The sequence below is a fragment of the Nematostella vectensis genome, chromosome 4 (assembly GCF_932526225.1).
Source record: "Nematostella vectensis chromosome 4, jaNemVect1.1, whole genome shotgun sequence".
Classification (NCBI taxonomy): domain Eukaryota; kingdom Metazoa; phylum Cnidaria; class Anthozoa; order Actiniaria; family Edwardsiidae; genus Nematostella; species Nematostella vectensis.
In genome coordinates, this window is record NC_064037.1 from 15,169,601 (window position 1) to 15,192,401 (window position 22,801).

Consider the following 22,801-nt stretch of genomic DNA (forward strand, 5'->3'; position numbering starts at 1 on the left):
GGATAAATCAGTTGGTGTAACTGGAAGGTATAATAACTTTATCACAATTCGTTTCCAGTAGTTATGCTAGTATATATTTATACATTGTTAAGTGTAGTGTGCATCGGCCGACATACTGTAATTTAGCTTCTGCTACAAAAGTATGAATAAACGATTATTATTATTATTATTATTATTATATTCCTTGCAACACGAGTTTTGACAGGGTTGGGTGAAAGAACAGTAGACACAAGGATTGCATATACCATTAGCCTTTCAAGATTTAACCGGCATGAGCAGATTAAGACCTAGTTTAGACATTATTCTTTTCATGTGTATTCCTTAAATGGATGCAAATAAAGAGGAAACAACCGATTTGCATTTGGAACATGAAAAGAAAAAAACATTTAAACTTTGCCTAAGAGACTGCATATATTATGAGAAGAGATTTCAGCACATCAAATCCAAAATGAAAGTCAATAAAGAAATAATACAACAATTTTATCACTGCTTTATTGAACAAAGCCCAACTGACAAGTAGTTTTGAGACCTAAGAGCTCTTCTTTGACTTGAGGTATTGCATCAGCACGTCATGGGCCTGGCTATCCTTGCCGATATCCTGTCAGTCAAGTACAACACTTATTAGTGACAGACTGTTGAATTAAGAAATTGAACGTGTCTTATTAACACCCCTGTATGCTATAAAGATAAATGAAACCAACCATCCTATTAAAAGCATCACAAGATTTCTTTGGGCAGAAAAAAATGGCTTAATTGTCCTGAATCAGTATAGGGCAGAAATGAACTAAAATATTCACCCAAACAAGATGTGCATAGGAACTGGAATACAAAAAGTTCCCCCATTCTCTTAAGAAAACAAGTTGTTACTATAAACATTGTGACAACTAAATAAGCTCATACGTACAACCTAACAAACAAAGCAGGATATGACATTTGAGCGAGAAGCTTAAATCTCCTCAGACTAAGTGATTCCGGATAAGCTCTTGTCTTCAAGTTTATCAGTAGAGGGAGCTTATTGTCATCATAGGAGCACATTATTTTGGGAGCAATAGTATATTGTAAATTCGTTAGAGTAAATCACAGTTCTAACACCAAAGGTTACTACTGGTATCACTAAGCGGAGTACAGTATAGCTGTACTGAAAAAATACAAAATGGATCCAAGCAAGGAGCTTACAGCATACAGCTTTGTAACTCTGCATGTTGTCTTTTCCTTCCTTTTCGCTCCCCTGTCTTTTCCTTGGCTCTCAAAACATGTCTTTTCTACTAGAAATCTTAGTTGAGAAATCTTTCCTTTTGTGTCAATCTCATCAGCGTTGTGTGTATAGAATTTAGAAGTCTTTTAATTTTATTTATCTTCTAAGTATTTCGGTCTGCAGTGCATCATACAAAGTTCAGTGAACATTGTCAATATGATTTTTGGAGGCCTCCACTTTTTCTTGTTTTGATAGATTTTAATGTCACTTTGCTAAAATGTACTTTGAATCTTTTGGTGCTTGGACATGGCTGAGCTGCATGGGCTACCTAAGTGTGCATAAAATCAAATGCAGAATCCATGCGAAGAATGTTGGAAAGCTTTCAGTCTGTACTGGACTTTAGCAACACATGTCTGTACTGGACTTTAGCAACACAAGTCTGTACTGGACTTTAGCAACACAAGTCTGTACTGGACTTTAGCAACACAAGTCTGTACTGGACTTTAGCAACACAAGTCTGTACTGGACTTTAGCAACACATGTCTGTACTGGACTTTAGCAACACAAGTCTGTACTGGACTTTAGCAACACATGTCTGTACTGGACTTTAGCAACACATGTCTGTACTGGACTTTAGCAACACATGTCTGTACTGGACTTTAGCAACACATGTCTGTACTGGACTTTAGCAACACATGTCTGTACTGGACTTTAGCAACACATGTCTGTACTGGACTTTAGCAACACATGTCTGTACTGGACTTTAGCAACACATGTCTGTACTGGACTTTAGCAACACATGTCTGTACTGGACTTTAGCAACACATGTCTGTACTGGACTTTAGCAACACATGTCTGTACTGGACTTTAGCAACACATGTCTGTACTGGACTTTAGCAACACAAGTCTGTACTGGACTTTAGCAACACAAGTCTGTACTGGACTTTAGCAACACAAGTCTGTACTGGACTTTAGCAACACAAGTCTGTACTGGACTTTAGCAACACAAGTCTGTACTGGACTTTAGCAACACAAGTCTGTACTGGACTTTAGCAACACAAGTCTGTACTGGACTTTAGCAACACAAGTCTGTACTGGACTTTAGCAACACAAGTCTGTACTGGACTTTAGCAACACAAGTCTGTATTGGACTTTAGCAACACAAGTCTGTACTGGACTTTAGCAACACAAGTCTGTACTGGACTTTAGCAACACATGTCTGTACTGGACTTTAGCAACACAAGTCTGTACTGGACTTTAGCAACACATGTCTGTACTGGACTTTAGCAACACAAGTCTGTACTGGACTTTAGCAACACAAGTCTGTCCTGGACTTTAGCGACACAAGTCTGAACTGGACTTTAGCGACACCACGAGGCTCACCTTGACAACCACACAACTGCAGCCAACAACCTTCCTGGCTTTACCCTCCTTGTCAATCTTGCAGAGCCCTGCCCACTCGCCAAGCTTCTTACTGTCGTCCACCTACAGCATAGACACCCATCAAACAGTTTAAACTGTTAGGCTACATAAACAATTAATTAAAACAGAAGAATTTTGTGTTGGCACAATTGACCCCTCCACCAGCCTGTACCGGCCTTGAGAGGTACCAACAACCCAAAAAAAAAATCATAACTGCAAAATAACTTGGCCAAACAGGACAGGACAGGGTTTAGTATTAACAGACAAAAATCATACTTTGTGAACAATTAATTGGATGCCTTATTTCTGTTATTATTACACTTGTACAATACTATGCCTGTAGTATACAAAATCTATTTAAATCTCCTCAGACTAAGTGATTCCGGATAAGCTCTTGTCTTCAAGTTTATCAGTAGAGGGAGCTTATTGTCATCATAGGAGATAAAGTTTAATCCATCCAGACTCTACAAAACATAATTTAATTCCCTGATTTCTAAAAGCAGTCACTAAACAAGGAAACAATGTTTCTGTTTCTGCTGCCAAGTTCAAAAAACTTATTGCAGAGACATTATGACTAGCTTATGACTTGGAACTATGGACTTTGCACAACCATGCATGCAATCAATATGGCAGTTTGTTTTTGCCTAATTCCACCATTGCATGATGCAGCTTAAGCGTTTGAGGGAAAATAAAACAAATGATAAAGCAGCCTCTGCCAGCCTCCATTTTGTCATCCTAGCAAAGTAAAAAGTGCAAAAAAGCATCCATTTCCATCGGCTGATTTGGGGAAGCCAATGCAATATTTTTATTGAATTTGGTAAATAAAGTATTAAACTTTGTTTTAAGATGGTTTTTTTAGGGATTTTAACACATTTTTTACCTCACAATATTAATTAAAAACAATGACAAAAGTGTGACTGACGAAGGCACTGTATTTACCTTCAATAGCGGGATGCCGTGCTCAGCACAGAGTGCTTCGACAAGCTTGACATACATCGCCTCATCACAGTTGTTTGACAGAATGCATAGATGGGCCTCGCGCCTAAATGAAACAAGGCAATAAGCACAGATAACCCATTCAGTGTCTCCACTTTAATTCTTGTAATGGCTGGTCATAATGCAATTGTCATATAACCCGGCCCTACCAATTGATCATTTAAAACTAATCCAATTAATCAATATTTATCGATACTTATAGCCCAAGAGTACTCAATCATATCGATTATTATCGATTAATATCTGGTTTTATCAATTTCTTATATTTTTAACTGACCACTGGAAAGGAAGGACGACGAGGACAGCTAGGACAACACGTTCGAAAAAGATTTTTCCGCGCGTGGCAATCAATAAAAATTCGATTGCAATGAGATAAGCAAAAAATTATAGTCAGAGACAGATAAAAATTAACTAAGGACATTACAGTACAGGTCTAGAGTAACATAACCTCCACTCCTGAGTGTCGAGTCCTCATTAGCACTCTCACCACTCAAGAATCGAGACTCGCACTTTTAATGAGGTAATCGAGAACTATGCCACTCACCACTCGCAGAAATCGTACCGCTCACACTTTTAGCGAATGCGACAGTTTAAGAATGATCAATCAAATACGGGATCTTAAAGAAACAACAATAAAGACATTTCTTCTTTCTTTTCTTCGTAGATGAAATATTTAATACAGTACATCGATGCTCTTAGGAATGTTCGTAGGAAATATTGATTCACTTTAAAGAATACATTTTGAAATAATATCTCGAACAGTTTGTGGCTGATCAGAAGGTTTGCAGATTGAAGCAAAAGTTATGACAACTCAAACATGCAAGATCTGATGAAGAAACGACGAGGACAGGTTCGTTTCATTCTCGTATGCGAGATGACCTGCGAAATGTGTGACGCTCTTTAACGTGTTCGTAGGAAATAGTTTATTTACTTCGCAAAAGAAAAAGAGTATCTCTAAATACCTCAAACTGTTATTTGTTTATTAAAAAGTTTTAAAAACCCAAAATTAATTTCCTCTTCTTTTATGGTGAGTAATTGCGGTATGACCGTGGGTGCAAGAAGTTCATGGAGTAGTCGGGTTTGCTTGGCAAATAATTCCATGCATGGAAAACATTGTGTCCTTTGCTTTCCGTTGAGCTGCAACTCGCTTTTAGATTATCTCTGGTCATTCAAATTCTGAAAGATAATCTAAGTTAAGTTTGCAAGCCTTTGAACACTTGAACAATCTTATTGACAACATGCTGTCTCGATACTTGAGAATTTCACCCTAACAATAAACAAAGTAGTGCATGGAATCGCACACACATTTTGAAAAGATCCAAGCATAGGGTATTGGCAAAACCAACCAGAATGAGAAAATAACAAGTTCGCAATTCTTCCCGTTTCTAAATCAATAAATCGTGCTTTGCCCTAGTTTGTCTAAACTTCAAGTCCAATAAATAACTTGTGTCTGATGTGTTAGTTTAATTCTAACAGTGCGAGGTTATAAGATCACAATGTGCAAAAAACGAACGCGAAAAGACGAAAAAAAGACACAAGTCTATACACTACATGTGATTGTTCACAACTTGCTTCGAAGTCCGCAACTTCTTTTATTTGGCTAATTTTCTTTGCGGTGTTTGTTGCGTTGCCCAAAATGCTAACAGGGTGATGACTGAAAAGGTAGATGTTTTTAGCCCTGTTCTCGAAGTTGATCAAGTGTTATTTGCAATTCATTTTGTCTCACAACGTTGCGTTACAGCGAAGCGAGCTCGCATTCCTTTACGCAACTTTTTAAAGCCCTTTCCACGTTTTATTTGGGATTATTTTTTTTTTAGTTGTTGATTATTTTTTTTTAGTTGTTTTGCTAAAATTTGCAAAAAAATATTGTTCGATGTTTCTGAGTTTACTTCACTAACCATGCGCCCAGTCCTAATTATTTCATGTCATCGACTAAGTGACGAGTTAGAGAATAACAACATAAATCACTAGAAAATACGCTCAAGCTTATGAATATTCGGCGAGTCGATACTCTCGAGCCACTCTAAAGTAATATGCACGAGTCTTGAGTACTCGCGAGTGGAGGTTATGTTACTTTAGACCTGTACTGTATTTCTACAGTAACGAACGTAGTTAGTGGGGTGGAGTTGATAAGGCAAACGTCTGAGTCCTTAATTGAAGGTAAAACTTAAAATTTTCATGTCGTGGTTTTATGGAAAACGGCTGAAATGTATCAGATAGAATGCATTTCCACGTGCTGCTATGAATTCTTAACCAAATTCCATTGTTTTCAGCCGCCGTCGTCGTTGCTCAAGGTCCCTAACTCATTTAGGTTGACACAATGTTGATTCAGATTCCGAACCGATTGAGTCGTTCCAATGGGTCAAAAAGTTACTGTTGCCTTGCAAAAACCAAAACAAATACGGCACAACAAGGTCTCGACGTTTGAAATGGTGTCGAACTTTTGCAGTGCCGCACTTAATTGATTTAGACGTCAAGCTTCTCATGTGCCAATATAATTAAATACTAAACAATTAGGTTCAGCGCGGCTCGATATCTTGAATGTGGTTTGCAAATGATAAAATTGAACCCTTTTGAAGCAATATAAAGACTTGATTTGTTTACCTTACCTTGTCTATCTGATTTTATTTTTAAAAAAACCGTCAAACAATTGATCATGTCGCTTAAGGATGATACATTTCGCATAATAGAAGAAATCTATATTTATTAATATAATCAATAATAACCTATAATTTCAATATTTTCGATAAAAATCTATAATAATAGATACTCACACAGTTTCGCGTTATACATTTTTATTGATTTCCGATATTAATCGATTGATTGATATTGATTTTTATCGATTACTATAGCTTATTATTGATTATCGGAATTATCGTTTGGTATAGGGCGGGGCATATAATAATACCGATATCTAAACTTGGTTGTGGTGGTAGTAATTTTATGATGGTGATTAAATCAACCCTTAAAAACAAATACACCCAATTCTATATACTGTCGAGTTTAATTTTCTTTAAGCATATCGCAAAAGACGATTAGAATATATCTCACTTACTTTATATACACCTCCAGAAACATCAGGTTAAGAAAAAAGATATACTGTCAGTTGTTGAAAAAATATTCTTGTATTCACTACTTAGACAAAAAAGGTACCGCATATAGTGTCACCAATTCAAACTGCTATAATTCTCGATGCACTAAAAACATAGAAGAGACCGCTAACTTTAATTTTAAAGAACTGCAGCCTTACTTGTCGAGAGACTTTGCGGCCTCGTGAAGACCTCGGGAAAGACCATCGTGGATTAGAGCGGTCTTCAGAACTTCTTGCAGAGCAGTGTTTATATCCATAGCACCGCCGGCGGCGGGCTGTTGAGTAGTATCATCTCTGGAAACACAAAAAGTAATAAGAAAGACGTCCTCGTAGTTCGAACACATATGAGAAAGGATACTTACCCTTCCGCGTCAGACATGGTGTTACTTGGCGGACGTCCTCGCTACGAAAGAAATTCAGACACACAATCAATTACCAATTTGATAGCTACCAGCAGTTGAAATCACGAGTGAATTCGTACAGCGATGGGTTAGATATACACGGATTTTCTTACATGATAAAAATTGGATTCTTCTTAGTTGTGTTGCTTTTCGCAAAGAGACCGAGCAAGGTAGTCACGTGACACAAAAAAACAAACCTGTACCCATTCCCCCGCATACAAATTAACCACAGCAATAATTTTGCACACATGTCATAGACATAAAATCATTACTTTTGAAAGCAATAAGAATACATATGCGAATATAGTGATGTGAGTAAAATTGTTATGTATTTTTGTATACTCTCTATCCAACAGACAGCAGCGTTTATTAATTTTAATCAACAAATATTTAGAGAACAGAATAGTGTAATGTCACTCAATAATATCGCGAACGTTACTTGGAAATGCATTGAAAATATACAATAAGATCTTGGAAGTTGTTAAGTAAGTTGTTAGAGCAGCCAAGGAACAGAGTCAGGGGTAGTTTCGGAAAGCTTATCGCTCTAAGACTGGGTATTTATCAAATCTCGCGGGCTATCCCTTAATTTAACACCGAAACCAATCATTTTCAGTATTGATTTAAACTGGTGGTTTCATAACACAAAGTTTGAACAGCTTGCAGACAAATTTGTATCTTTCTCTCTAACACCATTCATTTGCACCAACAATGTGAGTAGAAAGGTCGTACATGATATCTTAGGTAGAATTCGATGCTTTATTTTCCCACAAAGGTGCAAAAGATTAACATTATCTTTGGGCAAACACCATTTTAAGAGCAAACAAAAAATTTTTTCTCGATAATCGCCGTTTCCCTAGCCGCTGCGTGTTTGTATATTTTTTCGTTAGGAGGACTTCTCAAGGAGTTAGCACTGCAGTAAGCGTTACTGGTATGGTTACACCTTTAAATTCGAGTTTTGATTGACTGAGAATTTGACCTATCAAGCGTCTTTTCGGGTAAGTAAAAACTATCGGTTTTTTTAATCATCTACTTAAAAAGTAGTAGTAGTAGTAGTAATTATTATAATTATTTTGCTATGATGTAGTGTCTTTTTTCCTAATTACTAAACAGTTTTCTTTTATTTATTTCCTGAAGTACTGTCACATTACCAAGAAAAACTCTGTCTGTTTCCGCAATCTCATCAATTTGTCAATCACAGCTTGCATGAAGGACCATCTCTTTATTTCTGCAGCCAAACAATGTCGATGGATAGCTGTTATAGCAACTAGTAAAATATAATACCCCGAATTTTGGCTCGCTGCTCTTTGAAAAGCAACAGCATTTTGATAGAGAATATAATGTATGTCAACTTTTGCTGTCTATGTGAATGTCCCATCGGCGGTTTGTTGCACACAGTAAAAAAGGCTTATAAAAACGTTTTCTGGATTTCTTTTTTATAGGTAATAAGAAGTAAGATGAGAATAAAACCATTCATCGTCATCATCTGTACATTTTCATTGGCCCGTTCAACACTTGTGAAGCTCAGAAAAAATCAAAGACTGCATGACCGCAAGTTAAAAGTCAAGCAGACGCAAGGTATCATGGAATGCGCACACCGATGCGCACTGTTGCCTTCTTGTGATTCGTTAAATTATTTGTCTGACGCGGCTGATTCATCCGGGACATGCGAGCTCTGCCGGTTGCAGTTCGTGGAGGATGAACCTCGTCCTGATGATGAGGGCTGGATGCACGGTAAACTCTTCAGCCCTGGTAAGCCCTTTTCTTTACGTTTTGATTCGAGTATTGTCCGAGATCTGAGGTAACGTGTTTTCTGAGGTAAGCTGTTGTCTGAGGTAACGTGTTGTCCGAGGTAACGTGTTGTCTGAGGTAACGCGCTGTCTGAGTTAACACGCTGTCTGAGGTAACGTGTTGTCTGAGGTAACGTGTTGTCCGAGGTAACGTGTTGTCTGAGGTAACGCGCTGTCTGAGGTAACGCGTTGTCTGAGGTAACGTGTTGTCTGAGGTAACGCACTGTCTGAGGTACCGTGTTGTCTAAGGTAACGCGCTGTTTTATTGGGTAACGCGCTGTTTTATTGGGTAACGCTTTGTCTTAGGTAACGCGCTACCTGAGTTAACGCGCTGTCTGAGGTAACGTGTTGTCTGAGGTAACGTGTTGTTCGAGGTAACGTGTTGTCTGAGGTAACGCGTTGTCTGGGGTAACGTGTTGTCTAAGGTAACGCGCTGTCTGAGGTAAGGGGTTGTCTGAGGTAACGTGTTGTCCGAGGTAACATGTTGTCTGAGGTAACGCGCTGTCTGAGGTAACGTGTTGTCCGAGGTAACGTGTTTTTCGATGTAACGTGTTGTCTGAGGTAACGCGCTGTCTAAGGTAACGCGCTGTCTTAGGTAACGCGTTGTCTGAGGTAACGTGTTGTCTGAGGTAACGTGTTGTCTCGGGTTACGTGTTGATGGGTGGCGTCGCTATAGTGCAATGCCAGTGTCGTACATACAATGCATGTTATTACTCAGAATTATGCCCTTTCCCTGTGCAGGACGGTCGCTTGTGCCTCCCCTGAATGTTTTAAGCTTTCAACTTAGTTGCTTGGTGTAGTATTTTGTTCAGGTTAGCGTGTGTTTGTGTCATATTTTCACCAATCAATCTATTTCCATATTATAGAAAGAAAGTTTACTTTCACAACTCTGGGCGCGCAAGGTCAAGACGGACCTGTGGACACATCGCTATATGACGTCACATCGTTAGCCGGTAAAGTTCAATTGATACAAGGGATCCAGTTATGGATTGTCCCAGAAACTGGGAGCTACGTCATCCGTGCACTTGGAGCTTCCGGTGGAAATGGGACAAATTCTTCTTCTTCCTTTACTTGGGCTACAGGAGGAAGAGGGGCAAGCATTCAAGGAACATTTTTCTTACGACGAAATGAAAAATTAAAAATCCTTGTGGGTCAGAAGGGACATCCCCTCATGCAGTTCACGCATCACCCGGGAAGTGGTGGTGGGGGGAGTTTTGTCACGTATGAGAATGACTCACCACTTCTTGTCGCCGGGGGAGGAGGGGGTGCGTATGCGTATTTAGCCAGAAGCAAAGATGGGGGTAACGGGCAGGCTTCCATTAATGGAACATTCGGGGGAGGCTCAAACGGGAAGGGAGGGGCTCTGATCCAGGCGGGTTCAGATTTCGTCAATGGAGCAGCGGGAGGCGGCTTATCAGGGGATGGAGAAAATGCAGGTTTCTTTGCTTCCGGGGGCAAAAGTTTTACAGGTGGAGGGCAAGGGGGAGAAAACAGAGTAGCCTTAGGAGGGGAAGGTGCGGGAGGGTTTGGCGGAGGAGGGGCATGTAACTCGGAACCAGGGGGTGGTGGTGGCTAATCAGGCGGGGGCGTGTATAAGAATAACGAGTACTCGCAAGCGGGGGGAGGGGGTTCATTTAACATCGGTAGTGATCAGGTGAATCAAGGGGGTGTGAATCAGGGGGATGGCTCGGTTACTATAACTTTACTTGGATGATAATTAATGCAGCTCGACAAGCTTATAGGCGCACCATAAGGGTGTAAAATGCTAGACAGAATAATAGCATGATTCCTTCCCTGTCTTACCACCGTTTGCAGGACATACCTGTAAAAAACCTGCACGAGCTCGGAAAACTTGGACAAAGTTCAATTTCTTTAGGACTTGGGCTTGATTCCCGCAGTTATTTTCTCCTCGAATAACTCGAGCTGAAACCCCAGGTAAATTGGCTAAATTGGCTAAGACCCTTAGAAAGAAGAGCAACCTCCCCACGGCTACGTTCCCGGCTAGATAAATTAACACTAACGTTAAGACCCATAGTAGATTCCCCCACTGTATATTGTATAAGTATAATAAAGAGGCACTAAGACAGCTCAGTGACAAGGAGGTATATAAGGAAACCAAGGATCTCACGCAGTATATTACGGAGCTAGTAAATAGAAGGGTACGTAAGTTGTCTGCTGATGGATTTATAGATGATAAGACTCTAGATTATCTTATCATCAATGGTAAGCCTAGGGCAGGTCGATTTTATCTCCTTCCTAAAATACATAAGAAGGGTAACCCAGGTAGGCCAGTCATATCGGGGTGTAATACTTGCACTGAAAAGATATCTGAGTTTGTAGATTATCATATTAAGGATTTGGTGCCATCTATACCATCCCATATTAAGGATACTAAACATTTTCTTAATATAGTGAGGGATATGGGAACTTTACCTCAGGGGGCTATCTTAGTCACAGCAGATGTGGTTGGGCTTTACCCCCACATACCCCATGATGAGGGGTTGGAGGCTCTTAAAGCCGCTTTGGACAAACGTGGTAAGTTAACAGGTAATTATATTCCTACTGAGGACCTTGTGGACTTAGCTCGCATTGTCCTGGAGAATAATAACTTAGTAATTAGTAAGAAGCATTATTTACAGGTATTAGGTACGGCTATAGGTACTAGAATGGCACCATCATATGCTAATTTTTTTATGGCTAAAGTGGAAAAGGAAATCATAGACTCTTCTCCAGTTAAGCCTTATTTATGGCGTAGGTATATCGATGACATTTCATGATCTGGACTGAAGGTGAGGACGCTCTGAGAGAGTTTATGGCTCACATGAACTCTATACATAGAACTATAAAATTTACGTTTGAGTGGTCTACTAGTCAGGTAAATTTTTTGGATGTTTCACTTACTCTTAGGGATGGGTTTATATCTAAAGATCTGTAGTAAGCCTACTGATAAGCATCAATATCTTTTTCACACGTCCTGTCATCCGTCTGCTTGTAAGAAAGGCATTCCTTTTGGGCAGGCACTACGTATTCGTAGGATATGTTCGGAAGACTCTTCTTTCGAAAAGAGGGTATTAGAGTTACAAGGTTATTTAGTTGATGGGGGTTATGACAGCAGGTTTGTGGGGAGGGAAGTTGACCGGGTTAGACGTATTCCTAGGGACGACACATTGAAAGACAGGCGTAAAGGTAAGAATGATCGTGTACCTTTTGTAGTCACTTTTCATCCAGCTTTACCTAATTTACCTGGTATTCTTCGTAATTTACAGCCAGTTCTAGAATCTTCTAGTAGATGTAGGGGTGCTATTGGTAGGGTACCTATGGTGGCTTATAGGAAACCTAGGAGTTTAGAGGATATGTTGGTGCACTCCTCTCTTAAAGAGGATAGTACTTAGGTTATAGGTTGTGGTAAGTGTGGCGGTAAAAGGTGTAGGGTGTGTAACTTTCTTAAGACAGGGCGGGAGTTTCGCAGTACAGTAACTAATAAGAAATATGGCATTAATTTTGACTTGGACTGTAACTCAGATTTTGTTGTTTATCTAATTACTTGCTCTATGTGTAGCAAGCAATACGTAGGGTCTACTATCAATAGTTTTAGGAAGCGTTTTAATAATCATAAAAGTAGGTTAAATAAGCACCCTAGTTTACCGGTTAGTGAAAGAGTTGAGGATGACCTTATCTATCAAAATTTTCATTTAGGTCTTAATAATGTTATGGTACAACTTATAGATAAGTGTAACTCTGAGGCTCAGCTTAGGGAAAGGGAAGGCCAGTGGGCTTATCGGCTTAAGTCTATCTACCCGCGGGGTCTTAATAGTGATGACTTTTTTTGTAGTAGGAACCCACGTAGAGATGTGTAAATTCTTTTTATCCATAGCGCGCGCTATTCTAGAGAATGCGCGTTTTTGTCAGTTGTAATGTTTTTGCGTCTCGCGCCACTATTCTGATGTAAATAAGCTTGTAACGATTCACCTTCTTCAGTCTGCCCTGAAGAAGTCTTATTAAAGACGAAAATTTGGCAGAGTCGATTTCCAGTTTTTGGTGTATTGTATTCATTGTTCTGGTACGAGATCGCGACACTTTGGGCTTTTTTATTCTATTGATAATAAACAAAATATAGATAGTGGAGTTAAATAAGAGGGAAAATAAGTGTTGACCATTAGACTCAACTAAGACACCTAAAGTTTGACAGCCTTTTTCTTACCAAGGTTTAGTATTTGTTAACTTTCATACTGCATATTTAATATTTTTAAATGAGTGTTTGCTTGATACATTTGGAGGGGCCAATGCAACAGACCCATACCGAGGATTTTTCTTGGTGGGGTGAGAAATCAAAAAAAGTGGACCTTATATTTCCGGGGGGGGGAGTTCTCTAATAAAAATCTGACCGCGCCTTTGCAGTATTTCCAGGGGGATTTAATGTCTGATTTGGCTACATACCAGAGTGAGTTTTGTCTACAAATAATAGCACGTCTACTGAGAACCGAAAATGTTCCTTTGGCCGTTGTGGGTGTGTGGGGGGGGAGGGGGGGTGCGTTCGCACCCCTCCTAGGTACGGGCCTTTACAATTCATAAAGACATGGCAGTAAAAAATGACTTTTTTAATCTCATTTTAAAAAAACATTTTAAAGACACCTAGATCCCCCTAAATTACCCCTATCAGTCAACACAAAAAGGTATCAAATGCTGGCTCCGCCTTTAGGCAGTGCCTAAATCTATATATTACCAAGTGGCTCTTAATGTAATAACAGTCTCTTAGCGTAATATCAAGTGGCTCTTAATGTAATAACAGTCTCTTAGCGTAATACCAAGTCGCTCTAAATGTAATGTTGGCTCCTAACTTAATACCATGTGGCTCCTAAAGTAATAACTGGCTCTTAGCGTAATACAACATGGCTCCTAATGTAATAACTGGCCCCAAGCTGCAAAAAATGAGTCCCCTAGTGTAATAATTGGTCTTGATATAACAACAAGTGGCTGGTAATGTGATGACTGGGTCCAAGACCAAATCTGTGTACCGTATTTACTCAAATAGACGCCGCAGCGTCTATTTAATTTCTCGTGATACAGGCATTTATTCTAGAGCGGCGTATAAAAGCACATTGCTTTTCAATATGACTTTCATTGACTTCGAAATGGCAAAATATCGTTCACTTAGTCATTCAGTCAAAAGGCAAGACATACGTCTATTCTTTATGTTTCAGACAATGCTTTATAAACTGTGGTTTATATGTAAATTGTGCCACATGTTTATAAAAACATGCATTGGTACGATAAATACAAATACAACAAAATTAAGCCCAACATTAAAAAAATATATAGAACTAATGGCTTCAAGGATTACAGGGCAAATCGTTATTTTTGCCGAAAGTATTTTGTAGATGTCTAAGAAAACTCAAAACTATAAAGGCGAGCCCTGATGGGGACCAAATGACCTATATTCATAGCAGTAAAGAACTGTTTCTTTAGATAAATTGAAATATTGTATATTTGGTGTAATGATTTGATTTAATGAAATTATTTGTCGAATTAGTGATTTTTTTATGCCCTCCCCCCGAATAAACGCCGCACCTGGATCGCAAGAAATTAAATATACGCCTCATAACAGTGTCCTGTTAGAGCCTTGGTTACGATCAAAACCAGGTCAGGCGACGGCGACGTCTAGGACAACGAGATCGAAAATGATGTTTTCGCGCTTGGCGATCAATTATAGTTTAATTGCAATGGAATAAGCAAAATATTATAGTCGTGTTTTTATGGAAAACGGCTGAAAAGTATCAGACAGATAACGCATTTTCACGTGCTGCTATTGTATTCTGAATCAAATTCAATTGTTTTCTGCCGTCGTCGTCCACGTTGCCGTCGCTGTTGCTTAACATACGAAGAAAAATGTTGTCGTTTTGGGGGTCTGGTACCGAGGAAACTTAGTTTCTTTTCAGGGACCTTCTCAACTAACTAAAGATGGTCACAGTAACTGTTTTTCTCTTCTGGTTACAAGTCATAAAGTTTAAGAAGCCCCTGGGGTACGCTCACCTTAAAAATTACAAGAATCATGAAGATTTTCAAAAAAAGGAATATATTAGTTTCCTTATATGGAAGTGACCGCGTTTTGCAAAAACGTCAATTTTGGGCTCAATTTTCTTGATATGAGGTCCCTATTGGCTAAGGTGGGGGGGGGGGGGGTTCGCCGTTATAGGTATCATATGGAAAAGGCATAGCATTTGAAGATTCCTAAATAAGAAATGTCCAACATTTTGGCCGCCAAGGGGGGTGGGTAGGGCCAAGATATTCGTAGTTGTGATGACGTCATTGATGATTCAACGCTAAATGACCCCCTGTTACACCCCCTTGACGCTTAGACGACTTACCCTAAGTTTGGTTGTCTTGCGAATTGTTCTTTCGAAATCCATCCAAATTCTATATCCAAATTTATGGTTATTACATGAAGTGTCGAGTGTTCTTACATTAAAAAGTCCATATAACCTTTCAGAGTTGATAGACTTTGTCAATTCTTTATATTTTCAAATGGTATGTGGTTCGTATGGACCCTATAAAACACGCGTTCGCGTGAATAACTCAAATCTGTAATATTGAGGTATTTTGGTCAACCTTCGGAAAAAAGGCCGTGAACTGAAAGGCCCGGGTCCAGTCATTTGTGACGTAGATCGAGATGTCAACCAAATTACATGAGAAAACATAATGCGCGCTAAACCGGTTCCCGTCTTCATGTCTTCTTAGTTATTGCTGAAGAACGTTGTGTGGTTACAACTTTTACCGTCATCTTTATATCTTAACCTGGTAGTCAAATGATTATATAACTTCAGGAAACACATCTGCAAAATTTAGCGGATATTTTTTAGTCTTTGAATTGTTTTTGCATTGTGCGCGCGCGCTGCATTCGCAATCAAGAATGGCGACATTCTCACGAGCGCGCGCTGTTTTTGAAACCTACAACAAAACGATATTTTCTTTTTTCGCATGCAATTCTCGACTTTAAATTATTCTTCGCTTCATTGTGGGTAGCATTGCAATAGAAAACAATTCGCAAATATTTTGTGGTATTGCCGTCTCTGAATTTTAATGGGTTTAAGGAAAATAAGTTGTTTCAGATTTTCCCGCCAAACTTGGAATTATTCACTCGATTCAATCTCCTTTCGCGCCCCCAGGAAAATTTTCAAAGATCTGTAGAAAATTCAAATTTCAATCAAATTCAATTCCCTTTTCAGAATTTGAAAGTTTATCTATGCTTTGTTTTGGCTAGATTGATATAAGTGAAAGGTTTTAAGAACTTTAAGCGTTATGTCCGTTATTACATTAAGCGTTGAAAATTTACTTTCATTAAGCGTAACTGTTTTATTGTATTAGGCGTTGATTTGTTCTTACATTAAGCGGCGATTTTTCTTACATTAAGCGTTAGTGTTACATTAAGCGGCAGTTTTTACATTAAGCGGTGATACATTAATAAGAAAATAGACAAAACGGTACAATGCAGTGATCAACAGTTGTAGGTCCTTCTCGAATTGACAGTTGGTCTAGGTCTCGCTCTCTCCAAACTCTTGGCAGTGATTCTGTCAGCAACCTGAGATGGCGAATCCTCTCTACGAATCATGGTCTGTACAGCTGCGAGACTGTGATGCTTTAAATTGGTTGTATACTAGTAGCTATAGATGCAAAAAAGAGAAAGCAAATGGGGCAATTTCTATACAACACGCAATATGAATGGTGTTAGCTATTAATCAATAGATAAAGTTATTACATTTTGCGTTAGTATATTTCGTGTTAAATATTTTATTACATTTCTTCCCTTCCTTCCTTCCTTCCTTCCTTCCTTCCTTCCTTCCTTCCTTCCTTCCTTCCTTCCTTCCTTCCTTCCTTCCTTCCTTCCTTCCTTCCTTCCTTCCTTCCTTCCTTCCTTCCTTCCTTCCTTCCTTCCTTCCTTCCTTCCTTCCATGGCTTAAGCCATTACTTAATGATAACAAAAAGACAGGAATTTATAAAGCCAATATTAAGGAACATGGATATAAGAGGTCCGGTAAAATCGTTATATTTCTTCGCAGCTTTTTGTGTTGTGTGCTGTATTTCCGCTAAATAATTTTCCATGCGATGGAAGTTCCATGTACGATTTTCCGTACCACTGTTTGAGCATTTTATCATAGTTCCTTGGAACATAGAATTCAAACCCGTCAAACTCTATTTTTTTCCTAGGGTAAATGTCCGTTGTCTTGTGCACTAAAAGACCAAGGAAATGTTTCCTCAAACCCTTGTAGAAATCCAGGAAATCCCCCTGTGAGTTCGTAGGTAAGACAGACACGTCTACCATTAGTCCGTTCTGGTGGCATTTACCTCTGCACATTGAGGAAGTATAACAACTCGACATATCGCGTAACTTTGCTGACAAGAAGCTATATGCTGGTATTTTATAGTACTGATCCGTGGACTCTGTCTGGAAGAACATGCCTTCGGGTAGCTCTTCAGCGGCTGCCTGCAGCTTATGGAAGTCCTCTTCGGGTATTGCAAAGTCGATGTCGTTATCAAAGGGGTTATGTCCTTGATGTCTTACTGCTCCTAATAGCGTGCCGTGGAACAGGAAATAGCGCACCCCGTGCTTATCACAGAGTAGAGCTAGCACGCGCAGTAATCGAGTTAGAATGAGCTGCGAAACCCGCACATGTGAAGCCTTCACGTAGCGCACATCAGGGCAATTTGTGATGTCGCTGCACGGCTGATAACTAGTATAAGGTCTGTGAGCGTTGACGAGAAGATGTAACTCAGCGTTTTGGAGAGTGTGTTCGTTGTTCTTGTACTGCACGACATAAAAAACTAAGACGAGGAATAATAACAGTAGTACAATACTTCGAAACTTCGTGTACACAGCTATGGCCATCTTGTGCAATACGCCTTAGTAGGTCTCAGCGATCTGCAACAGATCACGCAAGGTCAATATTATTTAGAATGAACCCGCGACTGTCTCCTGCAAGAGACGCCATGTACACGAGCAAGACCGGATGTTATTTATAAAAAAATAATATTTACGCATAGTTAAGGCCAATAATATTTTACGGATAATAAAGCCAATATCATTTACGCTTAATGAAGGCCATCAAATTTTTCCTTGCTGAGCACTAAGCTTCTTTTTTTTAGTGAAAGGCGTTCAGTTTTCAATAAAACGTGCAGCGAAAGTGTAAATGAAAATAGAAAGGTTACGTTTCGATAGATGTAAATCAAACAAACTTGGCAAAAAGAAATTTGGTAGGCTTATGGTATTACACCAAAGAGAGGCTCAAACGGGCATATTTTGGAAGGAAGCTAAATAGCAAATAAATTTGACAAAATGTCGCTTCCTTGTGTGCTCTGTTGTTTACTTGATTTTGGCGGGAAGAAGAAAGCGCACGCCCGTTTGAGCCTCACTTTGGTGTTAGACCACAGGCCCCCCAAGTATTGCCGAATTCCATAATATAATTTAGCGGACAAAAGATGATTGAATAATGGATTAACAACTCCGCCCATGTTTAAGACTTATCCAAAATATGCAAGCTAGCTAAACGAAGGACTCAAGCAGTATATACAACCCTGTATATTTAAAAAAAACAAGTGCTTTAGGCAAGAAATTGAAAGTACTCCGTATGTCTTATATCACGGCATCGTCGGTGAGGACATTTAGTCAAGCGCTTGCACCCAGGAACAGTATAGAAGCAGTCTTCGTTCCCTTGACTACGTTAAGATAGCGTCTAAGCATAGCCGACTTGAAGAAATTAACGTATATTTTGCCAAATGTTGCTCTTCACTATGTGATTGGATTAGTAAATAATTAGCTCCAATGGTGTTATAATGTTTAATGCTTACAAGGAAAAAGAATTGAGCTTAAACATATTCAAAGCAAGTGTAAGAATCTTACCCGGTCAAACTCAGTTTCGAATGACGTAAGCGCAGTATTAGCGCACTAACTAACTCGGATCAAGCCCTGTTCTACCGGCATCCGAGTTGAAGCGTTGAACGCTTTATACCCGCATGAGATATTGTAGCGGGGTAGTTCTAACCGTTTAGTAGATGTTATTGCAGTAAAGCAACGTAGTAAATTACAATCACGTTGAATCAACTTTGGTATGTGCGCGCTTTCGCTATTAAATACCATGCACTTGAATGGGCCCTTGTTGCTCGATATACGTAATCTGTTTCGTGTATTGTCATAGGTTATTTAAAAAGCGACCCAACAGCTAGCACGGTATCCTGATTGGTCGTACGTTTTTTTTCACTAGTAAAAAATATCGTACGACCAATCAGATGCCAGATACGATGTTCAGTTTTGTCACTTTTGTATTGCTGAAAAAGAAAATAACTTCTAACCGTTTTGAGTCTCTCTATAAATCAACAGAAGACTTTATTGAGGAGAAAGAGACCGCGGTGATCCTAGTTCCTAATTCCTCAGTTCCTAGTGAGTTCCAATCGGGGTCAGGGGGTACTTCATAAAAAATGCTAAAATGGTAAAAATAACTTATTACCCGAGTAAAATCGGCTAGTATCGATAGAAAAGCATTATAAATATGATTTATAAAACTATTTACAGCAATTTTTGTATTTGTTGTGGATTCAAGACTGTCTAGGAGAGTCTAGACATTGACTAGACTTGTCTGGTTACTAGTTTAGACGATTATAATTTTCTATGTAATACACACAGGAAGAATATCATGTGTTTCTATAACGTTTCTATGCCGATTTAGCGCTTATTTATTGCTAACTTTTCAAACAGTAAACGTTTATTAGACCACCAAAGTCACGCGCTTGGTAGTCACGCTAGGCTAGCTACACCAATACCTAGCTGCGCTACATCTAAATTACGGATAGTAACTGGACCTGAAGTGACAGGGATATAATTTCAATCATCCGAAAGAAGGGGATATTTTTTTTTCAAATTTATTAAAATTCATTGAGATTTGCATCAATTTTTAGACCAGTTTCTAATCGGTTTCTACTCGTGACCGGAAGTAGAAACTGGTTGCTAATTGCTGCCGTAGCGAGGTCGCCTGAAGCGACAGAGCGGGGACAGCACCTCTAATCAATGAAAAGCGGGCTTCGAAGGACAAACTAGGCGCGCGAGCGTTTCTGGTCACACTTTGAAGTGTGAACAGCCTGCTTTGCGCGGTTACGATCGTAAGTGCGCATGCGCCAGCTCGCATGAGAAACAAAATCAAGATGGCGGTCATTAATCAAACGGACAATATTGGCAGTTTTATTGAAAGGAAACGCATCTTCAACTATAACGAAGCTTTTTAAGGTAGGTTAGAGTGTATCGTTTATTGCTACTTTCTACCAGCTTAAGATTTTCTTTGATTACTACTGAATAGGAACAAAAATGACAGGGATTACCTGCTAGAACCGAGCATATTGAAACCTTGATTGATTAGCTTCTTGTTAGGTAAATAAACCCCTTCTGGCGGCTGGGATATCGGCGGATAATGCCCAAGGATGAGAAATGGTACGAAAAATGAACAGTTGGCCGAGAAGCGAAGCTTCTAGTGACTTCTTCAGTGACTACACCGAAAATCTGAAAAGTGTCGCGAAAAGTGCTCGCGCTGACGTGCACTAGAACTGCTGTTATTTTTGCATTCGCATCCATGCATCAATTTTTTTCATTAGAACAAAAACAACAAGCTCAAAACTTGCATTTCAACTGATGGATTTTCACCGAGACTGTTTTCTTATTGTTCTGCTGAGAGCTGAAATAGAAATTGAAGCAAAAGTTTTCAATTTTGAAATGTTTTCTGCGCGCGCGCTGACGTGCACGGGAATGACGCCGCAAGCGCGCTGCTGTGAAGTTTTTTGTCATTGCTTTTTCTTCCGCGTTTTAGGATTAATTCTCAAAAATATATTGATGATAATTCTATAAAAAAATCAAACATCCTTTCTGTGTCTTCATAGCGTTTTGAAAACCTTGGTGTTTGTTTGAGGAGTTATTGAGCAGACGAAAAGTGAGTTTTGAATGCACAAAAATGTTCACAGGACAGATATCACTTTGGTTGGACGTTATTGCCTGATAACTGTCCTGTGAAAATGTGCATGTGACCCGTATTGACCAATGAGCGCGCGTTAAAATTTATCACTGGGATATAATGATCGATATCCAACCGTTTCTATTTTCATCTTTTATGGGTTAACAAGAAAATTATTGAATAGATTACAATAGATACAAGGACAATACATAAACTTGAAAATAGAGAAGTGACCATAAAAGCTCAGCTAGAAATCGGGTCTACTCATCACTGCTGACCTGAAGTGACAAATATTACAACGACAGCACTCATACCGGATCGGTAAGCTAGTTATAGAAAATACTTTCAAACATTTCACGCGCACTTTAATGTACAACACAAAGTATAAAACAACTGAGTAAAAAAATCAGGGGTACGAATTAGGATTTGTGTGTACAAATAGAAACGAGTTAGGAACAAGTTTATTTTTACTGAAGTAGGAACTGGTACGAGTTTTTTGCGCAATTAAGTTGGATCTGAAAACGCGTAATTCGTAAATAGAATTTTTAATTTAAAAAAAAAATGAAATCAAAGAAAGACTGTACTGAAGAATTTATAAAGAATCATCCGAAAGAAGGGGAATTCTTTCTCATTTAACCAAATCCATAGAGATTTGCATGATTTTAGACCAGTTCCTAATCGGTTTCTTCTCGTGACCGGAATTAATGCACAACACATAGTATAATACAACTAAGTAAAACATCAGGGGTACAAATTTGGATTTGTTTAAACAAATAGAATCGCCTTTTGAATGATTTGCACTAGTAATAACTCAAATAGAAATTTAGCATAAATCCGCAAAATAGCGCAAAAATCGATGTACAAAATATAAAGCGCAAACATCGATGTAAAAAAAATGTTGGCGTATATTCCAGCCGTACTCTCCAATACTATACATAAAATAGATAATTTCTATTTTTTTGATATTGAAAAATTACTCCCCCTTACCATTAGGAACTGATTAGGAACTGATTAGGAACTGATAAGGAACTGTGTAGGAACCAGGATCACCGCAGTGAGCAAGAGAATGAGAATACGAAGAAAAGGACAAAACAAAACGTTGCGTTGCTTGAGCAGTTTCTAGACTTTAAGGAAGAGAGGCGAAAGATTTAAAAAATAATCCAAGGATTTACAAAGCACTCTAGCTCTGCTGTTACTTTGTTCTCTATGCTAGCCTACGCCCTCTACTCCCAAGGTACGTACGTAGGGTCTCCCGCACGTAGGGTCTACTTTATAAGAACGTCCAACCTGAGATTTCACCAAATTTTAAGAACATGCCGAGGCTCAGATTGCAGAAAAAGAGGCCTCTGCTAGCAGGGAATTGCAAAAGGAGTCGTTAAAGCGAAATCGGGCGTTATGAAATTTCATTTCCTTTATTGAGAAATGATGAGCAAACACTGACAATCCTCTTCATAGTCTATTCCTTATTCGGATAAGTCGTAAAACGAAATCGGACGTTCCCTTGGATTTGCTTCATACATTACTGCAATTTTACCCCCAATAACTGAAACCCTTGATAACTCAAACATCCCTCCAACTCGAAGTGAAGCATAGAGTTGAATTATATTAGACTAAAAAATAAATGTCACGCAATGACATACATTCTTAAATTCTTATTTGATTCACTACAGATGTATCCACTTCTTGAGTTAAATGTGGGCATTTCTTTCAAATTCCCCCCCTTTTGGGGGTCCAGCATTAATTTAGTGAAAATTGTTTTTTTCCAGATCTTGTGCACTTCATTCCTATTGAGAAGCTGGTGCTCCCTCCCAAGCAAAGACAAAGCAGGGAAGTAAATAAAACCTTTTTGGATGATTTGCAAAAACAACTATGAGCAAAGCCATCTGGAAGCTACCAGATTTTGTCGGTTTTGGCCAAAGATGTCC

General features: G+C 39.0%; 3 protein-coding genes across 3 annotated transcripts; 1 reads left to right on the forward strand and 2 right to left on the reverse strand.

The window, feature by feature from the left end:
* Window positions 1-478: 478 nt before the first annotated feature.
* LOC5507268 (40S ribosomal protein S12) lies at window positions 479-7,333 on the reverse strand. Its single transcript, XM_001627880.3, has 6 exons — window positions 7,219-7,333; window positions 7,067-7,107; window positions 6,864-6,998; window positions 3,557-3,659; window positions 2,579-2,680; window positions 479-598 (listed from the first exon to the last, which is right to left on the reverse strand). Exons 2-6 carry the CDS (start codon window positions 7,081-7,083, stop codon window positions 530-532), a joined length of 426 nt encoding a protein of 141 aa, XP_001627930.1. The 5' UTR covers window positions 7,084-7,107; window positions 7,219-7,333; the 3' UTR covers window positions 479-529.
* Window positions 7,334-7,748: 415 nt separating this feature from the next.
* On the forward strand, window positions 7,749-11,501 carry LOC5507283 (leukocyte tyrosine kinase receptor). Its single transcript, XM_001627869.3, has 3 exons — window positions 7,749-8,100; window positions 8,545-8,854; window positions 9,759-11,501. The coding sequence occupies exons 2-3, from the start codon at window positions 8,560-8,562 to the stop codon at window positions 10,466-10,468; spliced, it is 1,005 nt and encodes a 334-aa protein (XP_001627919.3). The 5' UTR covers window positions 7,749-8,100; window positions 8,545-8,559; the 3' UTR covers window positions 10,469-11,501.
* Window positions 11,502-16,771: 5,270 nt separating this feature from the next.
* LOC125561888 lies at window positions 16,772-17,896 on the reverse strand. Its single transcript, XM_048726646.1, has one exon. The coding sequence runs from the start codon at window positions 17,771-17,773 to the stop codon at window positions 16,931-16,933; it is 843 nt and encodes a 280-aa protein (XP_048582603.1). The 5' UTR covers window positions 17,774-17,896; the 3' UTR covers window positions 16,772-16,930.
* Window positions 17,897-22,801: the final 4,905 nt, after the last annotated feature.